At 36.5% G+C, this 17,259-nt stretch overlaps 2 protein-coding genes across 2 annotated transcripts in view; both read right to left on the bottom strand.

The window, feature by feature from the left end:
- The window catches only part of LOC142344711 (uncharacterized), a 44,335-nt gene extending 32,129 nt beyond the window's left edge, over positions 1 to 12,206 (bottom strand). Inside the window, exons 1-4 of the mRNA XM_075396583.1 lie at positions 10,698 to 12,206; positions 5,623 to 5,767; positions 1,817 to 2,146; positions 890 to 1,197 (exon numbers count right to left, since the gene is read on the bottom strand). Coding sequence (XP_075252698.1) covers positions 890 to 1,197; positions 1,817 to 2,146; positions 5,623 to 5,767; positions 10,698 to 12,061 — 2,147 coding nt within the window. The 5' untranslated portion in view covers positions 12,062 to 12,206. The remainder of the gene's footprint in view (positions 1 to 889; positions 1,198 to 1,816; positions 2,147 to 5,622; positions 5,768 to 10,697) is intronic.
- A 333-nt stretch (positions 12,207 to 12,539) lies between these two features.
- The window catches only part of LOC142344712 (uncharacterized), a 31,199-nt gene continuing 26,479 nt past the window's right edge, over positions 12,540 to 17,259 (bottom strand). The window contains exon 3 of the mRNA XM_075396584.1: positions 12,540 to 13,088. Within this exon, the coding sequence (XP_075252699.1) occupies positions 12,614 to 13,088 (475 nt within the window). The 3' untranslated portion in view covers positions 12,540 to 12,613. The remainder of the gene's footprint in view (positions 13,089 to 17,259) is intronic.

The raw sequence follows: 17,259 nt of genomic DNA, 5'->3' as shown, positions 1-17,259 counted from the left end.
CAATCAAAAACGGAGGTAAATGCTCGAACAGAAACAACTTGGTAGGTGGGGCAGGTAGGTGGTGTTGGGGGTTGTAGGTAGGTGGGGCGGGGGGTAGATGCGTTACGGGGGTTAGGTAGGTACGTGGGGGGGGGGGGCAGGTAGGTACGTGGGGGTGGTAGGTAGGTACGTGAGGGGGGGTAGGTACGTTGGGGTTGGGTTAGGTACGTTGGGGGGGGGGGGGGTAGTTTTTTGGGGGGGGGGGGGCAAGTAGTTAAATGGGATCAAATTTTCTCAAATTGACCTCTTCACTTCGAATTACAGACTGTTACCAATTGCTATACATTACAAACTAAGCTATTGTTAAAGTCCAATGTTCGAAAACAGAAGTCAACAATCAAAAACGGAGGTAAACGCTCGAAAATAAAGAAGTCAAAATTCAAGTCATGAACAAACTCACTTTCTGCTAAAAAAAACCTGTAGAATCTCAATACTCCTCTTCGAGTCGTAAAAACCTGTAGAATCTCAATACTCCTCTTCGAGTCGTAAAAACCTGTAGAATCTCAATACTCCTCTTCGAGTCGTAAAAACCTGTAGAATCTCAATACTCCTCTTCGAGTCGTAAAAACCTGTATAATCTCAATACTCCTCTTCGAGTAGTAAAAAGACACACACGTTTAAAATGATTGCTATGAACTTCGTTCAAGAGCAATTAAACATTCACGAATGCAATTCTAATTACCCTCGAAAATAACTTCAATAATTGAAAAAATTCCCAGTAAATGAAGGGAAGAAACAGTGAGTCTGAATTAAACTATATAACTATATGTATTTGATGTAGGGGTTTAGCGATGTACAGTTAACATTAACGATAAATATCCATTAATTTCTTTTCAATGAATGGACTCACCTTTCTTCGTCGAGTACAAACTTCCCGTCTTCTCCCATTTTCAAACGAGGCGCGAATACATTAGAGGGACCACAGTCGTCCTCATCCACTGACTCTTGCTTCCCTAGAAGTCCACCATCAACCGTATTATTATTCCTCTCTCCGTCCTCGGTAGAATCTGCGTCTTCGCTTTTGGGCTCAAATTTCGTCACGTAAGAAGCCTCTTTTTTCGCAGCATGTTCTACGAACTCCTTCTTGATTGAGTCGAAGGTGAGGATTCCTGACACATTGGTGTCCACCTTTCGCCTATGACGCTCTTGCACTTGGGCCTGAACATAATTAGTGTTCACGATGTCTCCTTTTCCCTCAATTATATTTTTAAATTTATTTACCCTGTGTGAAAAAGCGGATGTATATGTTTGCCCTGGTAATGGTTTTTTATATGCTGCTAAGAGGTGGGACTAGCCATTTCAATAATGGACATCATTTTAACGGTGCAAAATTATCATTAACCGAGAGTCGTAATCTCCTCCCACTCTAATTGGCATTTTCGACAATTATAACCATTCCTGCAAGAAGGCACGCCCATTGTCGACAGGCCCACAGCTTTGAATATTAACATTTGTCGAACGTTGGGTTTTTTCGACTTGAATCTTGAAAATATTTGCAGATGGGAATTATACCAACGACTCTTATTATCATGCCCACCTAGCGCGATAATTATGCTGACCACATCCGGCAAATTGGGGAATCATAGCTGCGAAGTAGACCTTTAGATGCCAAAAAATTGAAAAATTGTTGCACTTAGCGCTAGGGAAGCACTAATACTAATCTTATTCTTGCCCTAAATCTGGAGCGAGTATATCAAGTATCTTAAAGATTATACCCAGTAAACCAGAGGGTGTATCGTATAAAACTTTTAAAAATTGCATCGCAAGCTAATCTTACTTTCATGAGCTCTTCCAGGTCGGGAGCTTCGATCTTGCAACTGGGATCCATTTTTCTGAAGTCAGTGACTGAGCACGAAATCAATTCGCCCAGAGTCAGACTCGATCTGCGGATCTTAAGCTGTTCGAGATCAATTGAGATAGGAACGGGGCGGTCTTTCTTAGCAGAGGGAGGTTCCGCTGTAATGGCAGTCGAGATGTCCGGCTGCATTTGGTGGTATTCTTCAGCGGTGGCTGGGAAATGAGAAGACGAGGAGGAAGGTTGTTGCTGCTTCTCAGATTTTGCGCTTTGATTGCCTAACTCACCCCTGGTCTCCGTATGATGGGCACCCTAAAACCTCCTTTTGTCTGGACTATAGTTACCTTGAGTTAATCAAAGGGCACATACCCGGCAGATTGCCGGAAAATAGCCGCCGTTGATTTCCATAACTCTCTTGGGATTGAAAGAAAAAAAATATCAACTAAAATTGACTTTTGTATAAAAACATTTTTAAGTGCGATTTATTTTGATGTCATTTCGTAATTGAACATACTCCTGTCTCTCTACAGAGCCTATTATCAATGCCAAGAAGCATTATAGATAGTAACTAAAACTTATGGGAACAAAGTTCAAGTACCGGTCATCTAAAAATGGGCTTTGTGGGTTTATCCCGTTTCTATTTCTGACATTGATTTTTTTATACTGACTCTCTTCATTTTGAATTGCTTTGCTGAGCAGCTGCTGTTTAAAAGGACTTTGCGCAGAATGACAGAAGAGTGAAACTAGCCTAGAGAAGTCAAAAAGGTTTCACGCAAAATGTCGAAAAAGCGGCAAAATGGGTAAAGCGAAAAAAAATTCGACGAAGTAAAAAAATATAGCAGGACAAGTCCTGGAATACAATTCAAAGAATTGAAAAAAAATTAGACGTACTCTATCTGACCAGCAGATCAATTGAACAATGCCAGCCAGAACACAAAATCATCTAAAATAATTGAGAACTTAAAAGAATCAAAACTAAACAAAAATATACTCATTGCTAAAACTCTTGAAGCTTTTAAACCTCAGGCAATATTTTTCCCTTTAAAAAAACCTATTTCAAAAAAATGTTCAAAACCAACTTTTGTTTCTGAAATCGGTCCAGTATTCTATCTGCAAGACCTGAAAAAATTCATCGGCCCTTGAAGATCGATTAACTCGAAAAAGAACAAAAAATTTAAAAAATCAATTGCAAACTATAAGGAAATGTTGCTAAAAATTGTGATATAAATATCTTCAGATTCATTTCTGTGTCTCTAGAGGCTATCCAGTAACCCAATTCCAAGCTTTAAAAAACTCATTGATCATAGATCGATAGGCAATAATTTTTAGAAAAGAATTCAATTTTCAAAAAACAGAAACTTGTTCAATTAAAATGTCGAACGCCATTCAATTGCCCCCGAGCAACTATTTAATAACATACTATCCTGGATGAGATTACTTGGCTATGGAGGCAAGACAAAAAATAAAATACAAATGTTTTGAAAAAAACGTGAAAAAAATTGCAAATTTAATCAAAAAACTTCTAAAAGTCGAAAGATTAAATTGTTGAAAACAAATCCATTGAAACTAAAAACCATGCAGTAACTTTTATCAACCAGTGGAATATTTTTTCTCGCACTTGAGAATGGACGAATATCAAAAACTGACAAAAACTTTAGGAAGCCTTAAAAAAAATTGCAGATTTTATCAAAAAATGCTAAAATTCGAGATATTAAAATGTTAAAAACCATTCCATTGTTAATAGAAACTATGAAGTGCCCTACTGACAAACCTCAAAGCAGATTGCCTGGTCCCTGAAGCTGGAAAAACTGAAAAAATGACGAAAATTTTCACAAAAACCTGAAAATATTGCGAATTTTGTCAAAAGAAATTGCAAAAAATTTGTGATATTCAAAAGTTGAAACATATTCCACGGCACATCATAAATTTTTCAGTAACTTATTATCCAACCCCAGATGAGGCTTTCTGGCCCCTGGTAATCGAACAACTAGAATAATGAAGTGCCCTTATTATCCAACCCCTGATGAGGCTTTCTGGCCCCTGGTAATCGAACAACTAGAATAATGACAATAAATTTCAAAAATAAGAAAAAAAATTGTTTCGTCAAAAAACGCTAAATTCAAGATGACAAAAAACCATTCCATTACCACTAGAAACTGTGCAGCAATCTATCATCAAACTAATTATCAAACCCTAGAGGAGGTTTCTTGACAACTAGGGCTAAAAGAACTCAAAAACTGACAATTTTCAAAAACCTGAAAAAAATTGCAACAATTAGTATCACTTTGCTTGTTCATGTTTGTAGTACCAAAACATATAGCTCATAAAATGGTCATAACGAGTAATTTTGTCTCGCAAGAGGCCTTCATCAACTGTTAAAGCTTCAACCTCAGACTAATAAAATAAAATTTATTTTAAAAAATCACAAAAAACATGAAAATTTTCATCATTTTGAGCCCAAAAACTCCTATGACCTTTTCACCTTATATTGAAGCCATCTCAGCAGCTGCACCACTATAAGCACTTGAAGGAATTCTAAAGCCCACATTGGGCCTCTAATGAAACTTAGAGGCTCTACCTGTTGGGCCCTTGGGCTTTACCTGTTTATCCCGTTTTGAAAGATCAAAGTCATTGAAAAATGTGTGAACACATAAAAAAAACATAGCAGGACAAGTCCTAACGCACAATGCAAAAAATTTTCATTGACTAAACAGAAAACTAGACCTAGAACGGACTATGAATGGATTGGGAAAACCATTTAGAAAAAAAATAGGATCCAAAAAAATCGAAAAAACAGTAAAAATTAAATTGAAATTGCCCCATGTGAACAAAAACCACTAGCGAGAAAGCTAATTTTTGTTCAAACACCGTTTTCTCACTCTACTTGAAATTTAGAGCGAAACAATTTCACGGTTTTTGCTCCACTTCCTGTTTCGGCGTGACAAAAATCACTACTCAATTTGACTTCAAAAATCATGAAAATGTGTGAACAGATCTTAAAAACACATAGCCGGAAGAATTCCGGAAACGACTCGAAGTGGAAATCCACTTGAATGCGATCCAACTACTCATCAGACAAAACGTGCCTCCAATAATTTACACTTATCTTGAAATAAAACCATAAAGCAAAATGTAAAAAAAATCAAATCTATTAAAATATGATTAAAAATTTGATCAAATTCTGTCATAAATTGATACCCCAAAAAACTATCTCCGCCACGATTACTTCATCAATACAACTAGTAACTACTAAAACCACTTATGAGAAAATTTCAAAAATTCTTCAAAATTCACTCCAATAAAATTGATTTAAAAAAAGGACTTCTCCAATACTCCTCTTCGAGTCGTAAAGACAGCGCCCCAATACAATTCAAATTCTTTGAATTGTAGAAAACAGCCCACCAATACAATTCAAATTCTTTGAACTGTAAAAAAATAGAAGCGCTATAATAGCCGGTTGAGAAGATGAGGGCGGCTATTAAAAAACAAATGAATGGATGTTTTACACATCACTAAAGCTCATTCGTCCGACTCACAAACAACCAAAATGACGTTGATGCTATATGATTATCATAATGTTCAGAAAAACTAAAAGCAAATTTTCCATTGGACACCATCTTTCATAATAGATCTGATCATTAAACTTTGTAATTTACTTTTTAAAATAGATCAGGAAATAGCTTACAGATCACCCTGTCCAAATTGTCTAAGTGCAATCTTGAAGTAGATATCAGTATACTACGAACCTCCGAGAAGTCAATTAAGGCTTTCTACGATTCTATACTTACCAGAGTCTCGACTATCAATGGAAAAGTGCCAGACTCTTGAGCACCGCTTTGAGAGGTTCCTGATGACTGCTCGATTACCTCTCCACCGAAGCTACTATGCTGACTCGCGGTCGCCTCTATTTGTTCCACTGATTTTACTGGCGACCTAAACAACCAACCTGGCAAAACTGGACCAAATTTCTGGTATTGGTGGACACAATCAGGACCATTTATGGAAAGGGCAAGCGTAAGGTCACAACATACAAAATTCTCTGCAATCTGCTGAACATATACTGTCCAGCTGGCAAAAAGTCTTACAGAAATAGGTCATTACGTTGCCAATCTTACATATCAGCCTTGTCAACGTTTGCGAACACGAGTGACGACGTTGTCACCACTTATCGCATGGAAGAATTATGGTTAAATTGTGGACAACAGTTACAATAAAAGTTGTGGACAATCCTAACAAAATTCCGTCACTGATCTCAAAATTTCACGTTTATATGTATGTCATCAATGTCCCCAATTTTTGAGCAGGGGTGTTGTCATCAATGTCCACAACTTTGAGCGAAGCATAAAATTGAAATGAAATAAGCGAGCTCAAACGCTTATTTCATTTCAATTTTATGCTTCGCTCTGAGTTGAATTTGTTTTGCGGCCATTCATTACATTAATTACGAAATCAATGAAGGAAAATTGTCAGCCTGGCCCACAATTTTCACATTTAGATCACAGGGTACAAAGAATGAGCTGCAATTAACACACCGCTACATTTATCCTATTTTAGCTAATCTGACAGTCAATTTTGACTCAAAGGAGATCATTTTATGGGGTCAGACACTAATTGAAGCATCAAAACTAGACTTCATAATTAGCGTCAGATAGCCTTTTGATTATCTTAAAAACCCTCAGTGCTGTTTTTCTTTATAGATAAAATTAGTCTTCTGATTATTTTTTTAAAAACCCTCAGTGATATTTGGGTCCTAGCACTGAGATTGTAAACAGACTGCTGTTTCATCAGCTTTTGAATTTAGAATTTAACCCTCTTAGGCACGATAGTGTCCCTTCTTTCTGTCTGCAACAAAATTTGAAGCAATTTAAACAATTGAGCTAACTTGTAACTTTAAGGCGCGGATAACAATGACATTGAAATAGCGGATAATAGTGAGAAAAAGTTGCAGATAATAGCGACGCGGATAATAGTGACAAAGACGCCAAAAACTGAGGAAACTAATGACCTTCAAATGTAGTCGCGGAATGTAGTTACCTTAGCGAGGATGTTAGTGACATATTTCTGGATAATAGTGACACAGAAACGTCGGTTACTCGCTTCTCATCAAATTCCGCATTCGCGGATATCAGTGTCGAATATTCCCAACTTCAATGCAAATTTGAACTAGTTCAATGTCAGTTGTCTGCGAAAGCCTATAAAGTCTAATTAATCACTGTTGTCTGCGAAAGCCTATAAAGCCTGATCTTAAAACATGGTGGAGCCGACGATGCTGACATTTGCAAGCAAATTTTCTTGCTCAAAATGTACGTTTGGCAAGGTAATGGTATAAACAAAAATCAAAAACCTTGACAATGAACAATTCATCAAAAACAAAGCAGACAGGAAGAGTCAAGGTGTGTGTTAACATACACAATGTGAAGATTCTCATTATTTAATTAACCTGTCCCCTCTTCGTAATGCAAGGAAGTGATTGTCTATCATTTAAAATCATTGTTCATGTACCAAAAGAAGCTATCACCAATTATCTGAGATAAATCGAAGTTATAAGCGTTCATATGAAATTTTAAAACAACGTTTAATTTGTAAATATTCGGCCAAAAATAAGTCACCAATAATTATAATGTTTCCTGCAAGCGCATGACTGTAAGTGCCATTCGAATATATTAAAATCGTGAATAAGGGCGGTCAAAGACATACTAACAAAGATTCCACATTTCCTGAAGTTTGAAATTGCAAACTACTGCAAAAAAAACTATTGTATCACATTTCCCAATCTACGAGGAGCTATTGAAACTCCAAAACCAATTACTTTGGCTGTTTATTTGTATCTAAATAAAGGTTCATAAGTAACTCCTAATCTGAGGTTAATTCTCACATCCATTTTCTAAATAAACCTTAGTACTTCTAACTTCTCGATTAACGCTCCTCAAACTATTTTGGCTGCTGCACACTGATTCTAAGGTCGGCAACAAACCTGAGAGTTGAAAAAAGAAAATCTTGCGACAAAACTATGGGCCTTTAAAATCAACTTCGAAAAGACCAGGCTATGCATTAGAAAATTGAAGAACTCGTTCGAAAAAGCTATTTCCCTCCATTTGTCATTCAGAGCAATAACTAATCAGATCAGAGTTTATGAATAAACTCATCTATTGAGTTCCATTAAAAACAAAATAAAACATGGCCACCGTTGACAAGCCTGACGCGCATCGGGATTGAAACTGAAAAAGACAACAGATAAAAATTGACAGACATTTTTTCTAAGTGTCAAAAGTTGTTATAATCTGGTGAGAAGTTTCAGCTAGATTCTAAATAAATTTGCATCTCAACACATACTGCTTCAGCAAAAAATTTCTCAGTCGAGCAACGGTATAAATGTTCCGATGAAAAAACTCAAAACATAAATTCTAAGAGTCACCCCTCACCGTTCAGACCTATATCTCAAATGACACGTCCAACAAGATTTAAAGGCCTCGAAACAAAAAGATAGATGGAAAAGCAATCAATGTAGCGCTCAATAAAGTAAAAAAAGACTTAAAATTGAAAAACAAAAATCCAGTGATATGGATCTCGGAAGTTTGTAAAAGGAAATTTTTGAGAGTCGATGTTTCAGTAAAGTTCAAAAACATCTCTCCTTCAATACAAAACCACATCTTCCGCCTGTTACTACAATACTGCAAAGCTAGTGATCGATGTCTTTTACGGAAATCGCCGAAATCGTTTTAACTTCTTTTCCTTACAAAGAACGAGAATTTCCCAGTCTCAGTTTTAAACTTTTGGGTGCAACAAAGCCGATAATGATATGCATCCGTTAAAATTTAATCCAACTCAAGCATTAGGTTCTGATAGCATTCGAAATCTAATTCTGAAAAAATTGCCAAAAAACCCCTTCGGAATAAACTGAACTTATTTTCCAGGCAATCCTTAAAAAAGTGTTCGACCCGTGTTTTTGGAAGTTTAGCCAAATCAGTCCAATTTTTAAAGGAGACAAAGCTGATGTTCATTGTGCTGCGTTTCAAAAGTACTTGAAAATTCAAGTTTGATTTAATAAAATTGAACATGCAAAAAATCAATAACATCCGAGGCAATAGGGTTTTCGTTATAGATCAGCTACCTTGCAACTGTTATCATTCTTTAACAGCGTATACCCTGGTAGAATAGCGAAAACATTAAAGCACTAACGGTTCTATATCTTGATTTTTATAAAGCTTTCGATGCCGTACCGCACAATAACTTACTGAAAAAACTGCATTCTAATGTTAGGGGTGGAAAACTTTTTAAACTCTTAGCTTGTTATCTCACAAATGGCAGCCAATATGTGCAAATAAATTCAAGTATATCTTGGTCCCCTGTTATTTCTCATTTACGTGACCGATCTTCCCCTTACGTGCGAAAACACAATCAGCTATGGGTTTGCGGACGATCTTAAACTGATAATTGAAAACTAAAGTGACCTTGAGGAGTCAGTGAGATATTTAACAAATTGGTATAGTGAAAACAATATGAGTCTTAATTTCGGTAAAAGAAAACAACAAAGCATCAAGGGAAATCTGAACGCAAACCAAGAAGAGAAAACGCAGAGCTAAAAACATGAATTGCTAATTTGCTTGTAGATATAACAGCACGACCGCCTCGCATGATGTGTACTTGAAACCAGCGTTCACATCACACATAAACATAGGCGGCAGATTGCCGGAATAGCTGCAAAAGAATAGACTTGCGTGCCGTATAATAGAGGTAGAAGCAGATAGATCTAAATTGAAAAAAAAATTCGACACAGCTTAAAAAGCTAGGTAAAAAACATTCAGCGATAAATTAAAAAAGCTTGTAACAATTCATTCCGCAGAAGCCTTTTATTAGGGACCTCTACTGCACAAATGAGTGCCTTTGACCTTAAACTAAGTCAAATTAAACTTTAAAGTGTTTTAAAGTGCAAAAGTCATTTTATTGAGTGAGATAAGTCACGCAAATGAACTTAAAACCTTTGCTAGAGAGAGAATGAGCAAAACACTGCTAGTGAGAAGACGAATTCATTAACAAAATTTGACTTTTTCAGCTTTGCTGTGTGCACAAATGTAAAACGAAAAAGGGCGTCAGACGACCAAACAAAAAAAAACCAAGAGTACCGTAATATAGCTCCGCTCAGCTTACAGCTGCGCAGCTATAAAAAGTACAAACACGTCAATTCGATTGAGGACAGAGAAAAACTAGCACCAGTACTTGCTTATGCCGTACTGATGACAATTTCGTCTTCCGCGCCAAATGTCGGTTTAATAAAGTGAAAAAAATTATCAACATTTTGGGCCCGATTTGAACAAAAAATACTATTAGGAACATCTATTAGACGTTTTTCTGAACAAATGTACGCTGAGACTGCATTGCAGGTGTGGCCATTGCAATAACTTCTTGAAACTGCTGTTAACCGGACTGCATTTTATGTGGTCCTAAACCCAAGGCTTCCACCTAAATCTTCCAACTACTACTATTACTACCATTACAAGATGTTGAGGAACAAGTGCTGATTAAAGAAACAAATAGCAGCCCAACCAATTATAAACTGTAAGAGTAGTCGGTCTCTAAGAGCTGCTCAGCGACTTCTATCCCGTTTTTGAGAAATTGATCAAGCAAAAAATTGACCAATTAAAAACTCATGCTCCATGCGTTTTCGCCAACTGGCAATAAATTAGCCCAACTAGAGCTGCTTTACCTACATTAGTTAAATTTTTCATGGAGGTATTGAACTCATGGAGAAGTGAAAACTATGCTGCTTTAAAATACATACATGAAATAATCTGACAAAAAAATACTAAGGGATGTAACCATCAATATTGGTCTAACAAAAGGATAATCAACCGGAGATACTTACGTAGGTTTTCCTGGAGAACTCAGCCCGTTTAGAGAAGCTGTGGTAGGCCTGGCCCTCCCCAACGAGTTCAAAGACACTCCACTGGGTAGAAACCTTGACTTCGGTCTACGTTGAAAAATATTAGTCGGCAGAACTTCAATCGGCCCTTCAAGATTTTTTGCTTCAATACTTCCAGCAGCCAAAGATGCGGATCCTTTTGATATTATGTTCTCATTGCGCTTGTCAGAAATGTTAGAACACTCCATAGATTGTTGTTCTTTTAGAGATTCAATAAAGTTGTTTTGAATGGAGGAACTGGTGTCAGCTTTTCCATTTTCAGGTTTATCTGAAGACATCTCAACATTGCCAGTGACTGTCGTTGCGGTATTTGGCGATATCTTCTCAGCTGGTTGAGGAGGAACAGAAATCGTGGTACTGTTAGCTCTTGGCGATGCTGCAAATATTTTCGGGGCCAATTTAAATTTCCCTCTTCTATGTGGAGTCGTTTGATCCTTGGGTTCTCTCAAATCCCTTTTTTCTTCGCTTTGAGACGTAGGCGTGCTACTTTCAGAGGATTTTGCAATATCATGCCTCTCCGATGTAACAATTTTTTCTACAATATTGTGAAATCCAGATTGACTAGGGGCAGTTAGCTGATTTTCGGGAGTAAATCCAATATTCGATACTTGACTTTGAGGTACAACCTGCAACCGAGGAGAGGTAGTCCGTTCTGTTGATTCAATTTCCTTTCCAATAGCCTCTTTATTCGAATGAATTTCCTCGTGATCAGATTTCTCGACTGAAGCGGTAATTGGTTGAGGTTTCGATGCTTCTTTAGCAAGTGATTTGTTTCCTAGATTTAATTTTGGAGCAAATTTAGCTCGCGATCTTCGATTATTCGATTGAGGCAAGTTTGAATCTCCATTCTCAGCGAGTTGGCTGGCTGCTTTCGGGGCCGAAATTTGAGTCTGATCCACAGTTTCATTTTGTGCATGAACAATAGGTGCCGGATTTTGAGTTTGACTGGTGCCTGGTGTCGAGGAGATAGGTTCTTCAGAACGGGCATTAATTTCACATTTTTCAATAATATCTAAAGCTGCTTTCTTATCACACACTTTATTGCTTGGAGGTGTTCCGGGTAGTTGGCTCTCCTCTATGGCTTCAGATGAGTTAACTGCCGTCTTTCCAGTGGTTGGAATTTTCATGGAAACTTGTGCAGTGGAATCTGCGCTGAGATCATTGCGTTGTTCTCTCACACTAACATTATTAGTTCCTGATGCTGCATCTGTAGCTCCTCCAGTCGTTTTTACTGTATCTGGCGATTGAGGAACATCCGCTTTGAGGATAGAGGGGACGAATGCCGTCCTTGGACGCCTTCGAATCATGGCTATAACTTTCAAATTTGGTCGTCTCTGAGGTCTTGGTATTCCTTTTTTGGATAGGAGAGTACGTTGCAAAGGGAACGAAACGCTCAAACAACTGTAAGCCTCACATATTGTCTGAAATTCAAAATAGATGTCAATGGAATGTTAAAACAACACTACAGCAGTTGAGACTGTGTTACCAATTCGTTTAATTAGCAAATGCTTATCTTTAGAATTACGCTTGACTGGCTAAATTAAATTTAATTAAGTTTATCCAAATTGTGTAAATAATATCTAATATCCAATAAAGCTAATTATTTGTAAACTAAATTTACTTGTAACATCACGAAAATTGTTCAAATAGACTGTTCTGCGCAAATGAACATTATCTATCGTGACAAAATAGACCCATTTTTAAGATTCAAAACCTTAACAATGAGGCTTTATATCTAGACTCGTTTTCTTCGTCGCCAAACTTTCTTCGCATGCAACAAATATGTGACGCTCAAAAACTCAATTTTGCACGAAATAGACCCATAACTTTCGGTCATCCGACTACAAGTAAGCGCGGAACTAGAATAGCAAATTAGAATCGCCAGAAAATCCTAGATTTTGAGTGTTTCTTTTTCTCAAATTCTGGTTGACATCTCCGAATCTCACAGGCATGTCCAAACGCAAGTTTTCATTTTGCAGATTTCCTTTATTCTTTTCATGTTGGGACGATACTTCACCTTCGCAATACATCTGTAGCACCAGAATGTAGTAACAAAACACAATCAGAACAATCAAAGTTGCTCCAGCCACTTTAAAAAATGATTGCAACTTGTTCATGTCTAAATGGTCACGTTCCCAATATTGTTCACAAGTGAGATAACTGCATAAGGAATTGTTGGCAAGTTGGAATATTTCTGAATCTACTGACGATGTACCCATAATGCAATCCTGCAACGTTGCAATACAAGTATTGCGCTTCCTCCGCATTTCTGACCTATCACAGAGAGCCTTGCGCCAGTAGGGGATTTCTTCGGGGGAAGTCAGAACGTCACATCTAAAAGATTACAGTTGAGGTTCAACCTTTAAGCTGCTTCAATTGTGTTACAGCATTTTGCATTACCCGTTTTAATTAACAAACATAGGACAATCGAACAATCATCACATTAAAAAAATGTTAAACTTAACAAAAAATACAAGGAAATGATTTGAATTTTGAACGACCAATGGGCAGACGCAAATGAATCCATACCATATAGGGATTTTAGAAGATCAAATTTGAAAACAAATTGAAGAATTACAAAAGCGTGAACGAGTGTATACTCACGATACAAACTACTAAGAAACAAATTAAATAGGAAAACATACCCGGCAGATTGCCGGAAAATAGCCGCCGTTGATTCCAATAAGCATGATTGGGATTGAACGAATAGAATATATTGAAAAAAAAAGATTTTTGTACAAAAATATTTTTTAAGTCCGATTTATTTTGATGGCATTTCGTAGTTGAACATACTTCTGTTTCTTAGAGAGAGGCTACAGGGGCTACTATCAACACCAACAAGCAATAGAGGTGGTAACTAAGACTTATAGGAACGACGTTCAAATAGCGGGCATCTAAAATTGGGCTTTATGGGTTTATCCCGTTTCTATTTCTGACTTCTATTTTTTATACCGACTCTGTTCATTTTGATTTGCTTTGCTGAGCAACTGATGTTCAAATTCACTTTAAGCAGAATGAGAGAAGAGAGAAACTAGCCTAGAGAAGTCAAAAAGATTTCACGCAAAATGTCGAAAAAGCGGCAAAATGGTAAAGCGAAAAAAAGTTTGACGAAGTAAAAAAAAAATACGAGCGCAATAATAGCCGGCTGAGAAGATGAGGGCGGCTATTAATAACATAAAATCACAGACACAATGAAGAATTCAGATTCTCAAAGCTTTTAATTTGCCAAAAAATATTCTTTGCATCCTCACTCCTCACAATAGATGAAGAACAATAGTAAAATCAATGCGTTTAGAAAACTAATACATTTTACGAGTTCTTGATTAAACATACCCGCAGATTGCCGGAAAATAACCACCATAGATCTCCATAAACCTGATTGGGATTGATAGAGCAGAAACAAAAAATTAGTTTTTGTTCAAAATATTTTTAAAGCGCGAAATATTTTGAGTAGGACATACCCATGTTTCTAAAAGGTAGTGACTATCGATACTGCCTGTGTTGATTCTAGACAATTTTGCTCAGAGTAAAACTAGCCCCAAAAAGATTTCATTCAAAATATTGAGTAGTCAACTAAAGAAAAGCGAAGCAAATTTTCGTTCGACGAAGTAAAAAACATAGGAGGACAAGTCCTGATTTACAATTACAAGATTTGACATAGAGTAAAGAAAAAAACTAGACATAAACGACTAGATATTGATTCGGAATAGAGTTCGCAAAAGCAATAAAAACCAAGTCAAATTCCCAAACGTTAACAACTTCCGCACGTGCATAATTTTCATTTATCAAACGACTACCAATTGACAGAGAAAGCAACAGAAAATTTCATGTAGAGAACGGAGGGCAGAAAAGGATGGACAAAATTAAAAAAACTCTCTACAAAATTCATGACAAAATTATCCACCAGTTAATAGAAAGCTACTTCACAAGCACTATTTCAATTGGAAAACCTTTATTAAATCTTTTTCGCAAGCATTTCCCCACATGGCAGTGATGTATTAAACAGTAAAAAAAGAGCAAAGAACGGAAAGTGAAAATTAACAATTTATATCAATTATTTGTGAAAAAAACACTCTTCAGCCCTTTTAGGAGCAATGGATCTAGAATAGCGGCAACTAAAGATTTAACAAGAAAACTGTAGAGAGAAACACAAAATCAATAGAAATAGGTAGAAAAATATGGTTTAAAATTTCTCAAATATAATAAAAAACAACTCAAAATTGATATCAAATCACTGGTACTTTTCTCGCTTTCGCGAAAAATGCAACACGGAAAGAAAACAGTTCTTTTCTCTGCCTTTAAGCAACTTGTTCTAAACACTTTTCCACGCATTTACTTCCTGTCATAAATACATTCCAACCAAAATTACGGATTAGGAAAACAGAATTCCGGAAATGACTCGACGAGTCATTTCTGCCGAAAAAACTAACCATTAATTAGACCTACTAAAACCACTCATAAGATATCAGAAACTTAAGTCATTTTATGAAAATTTAAGCTCTAAAAACAACTGAAACTAAAAAAAAAATAAAGAACTTTTTAAAACTTATTTTAAGAAAAGTCCCTTGGAGCAAATGAAAATATTGAAATACCTGCAAAACAATAGCAAGTCATAATAAGCTACAATAGTAGCCTAAAATAACAGAAACAAAAGCAGCAAAAGATAAGTAAACCTTCTCGATATTTTCCATAATTCTCTACAAACAAGCTTCTCATAGTGACCAAAGTATAATCACTTCGTATAAAAAAAATCCTTACGTAATAAGTGGTTTTTCAAACCCATTTAAAGCAGTAAAACAATCACCAAAAATTTAACAACAGCAAAATAGCTCAAAAATCTCCAAATTATCATAGAAATCGGGTTCATTGCCAGAAACCTTCAAACAAGTATCAAAACAAATCTAAAATTAATACATAATCAAACCACTTAAAAAAGATGGAGAAAAACGCTTTTAAGAACCGCACCTGAACAATAAGTTTTGCTTGCTTATAAAAATTAATTTCACACCTCACTTTCTGAGCTCTCAAAACCAGCTGTTTGAAAAAAACTTTTTTGGCTCTAATTTTTAACCTCGTTCAAAATTCACTCCAATAAAAATGACCGAAAGAAGACACTTTGCCAATACTCCTCTAGGGTTCGTAAAACGACAGCGCCCCAATTCTAAAATCTTCGAGTGGTAGAGAACCGTACCAGGTCTATGACTAAATGACCGCGCTTCATCGGTATATCCCAATTCCATTGATTTTTGACCTTGTCCATATTCACTACATTGCATGATTCAATGATTGAAAGAAGTGTGTGAGGTAAGTCAGGAGTCAAACAATAAAGTCGTGACGTATACAAATCGAAAAACGTGATCAAATGGTTAACAAAATTAACACAAAGGAAAGAGCCTAAAAAATAGCCATTGAGAAGCTGACGTCGGCTATTCCAAAAACAGAAAACGGCAAGAAATCAAAATGTAAGAACAAATTTTAAAACATAGCCGGCAGATTGCCGGAATATAGCCGCGATAGACGCTTGGGGCCTTCCATTAATAGAAATTGAAACAACTAAAGAGATTAGATAGACAGATTGACCACCAGTCCTTTAATAGACCACTAGACTTTTGGGGTTAGCTTTGGACTGTCATTTTTATGAGACACATAAGCTCCATAAGGAGAAAGCCCTAATAGGGCTTTTCAAAATTAGGATCTTTTCCGTTTGTGCCCCCTCAGCTTAGTGGGCGCATATTATTTGCACCCCTCAGATGCACGTGCAATATTTTCTACATAAGGACTTACTATGTAATGGCACGTGCTCTGTAACTGGGGGCGCATAACGTAATGGGGGCACAAACGGAGAAGATCCCAAAATTAATATTCAAAATCAAAAACTCAAGACTCTAATAATCAAGAATTAGGGAATATATGTTTGGCACTACTTAGATGCACACTATTGACCTTTAACAAGTAATTGTCCATAAAATTTAAAGTTCCAGAAAATGTTCAGAAGTCATTTTTTTGAGCGAGGTATTTTCTAACCACTTTCAAAAAAACCAAAAAATCAATGTCAAAATGCTGCTAGGGAGAACAAAAAACCACTAGTGAGATATGTAATTTTGATTCTAACAAAAAACTAGGTCCAGAATGAGCTGTGAATTGATTGGGAAAACTATTTAGAAAAAAATCCGATCCAAAAAATCGAAAAAACAGTAAAAATCAGAGTGAAATTGCCGCATGTGAACAAAAATCCACTACCGAGAAACCGAATTTTTGTTCAAACACCGTTTTCTCACTACTTTAAAATTAGAGCGAAAAAAATCTCGCTTTTTGCTCCATTTCCTGTTTCGGACACTCGCTTTTTCGCTCCATTTCCTGAAAAACCACTCGCTTTTTCGCTCCATTTCCTGTTTCGGCGTGACCAAAATCACCACTCCAATTTGACTTCAAAATCATGAAAATGTGTGAACAGATCTTAAAAAAAGACAGCGCCCCAATACAATTCAAATTGTTTGAATTGTAA

The sequence above is a fragment of the Convolutriloba macropyga genome, chromosome 8 (assembly GCF_964194025.1).
Source record: "Convolutriloba macropyga chromosome 8, txConMacr16.3, whole genome shotgun sequence".
Taxonomy (NCBI): domain Eukaryota; kingdom Metazoa; phylum Xenacoelomorpha; order Acoela; family Convolutidae; genus Convolutriloba; species Convolutriloba macropyga.
This window is presented reverse-complemented; position numbering and strand designations above follow the sequence as displayed.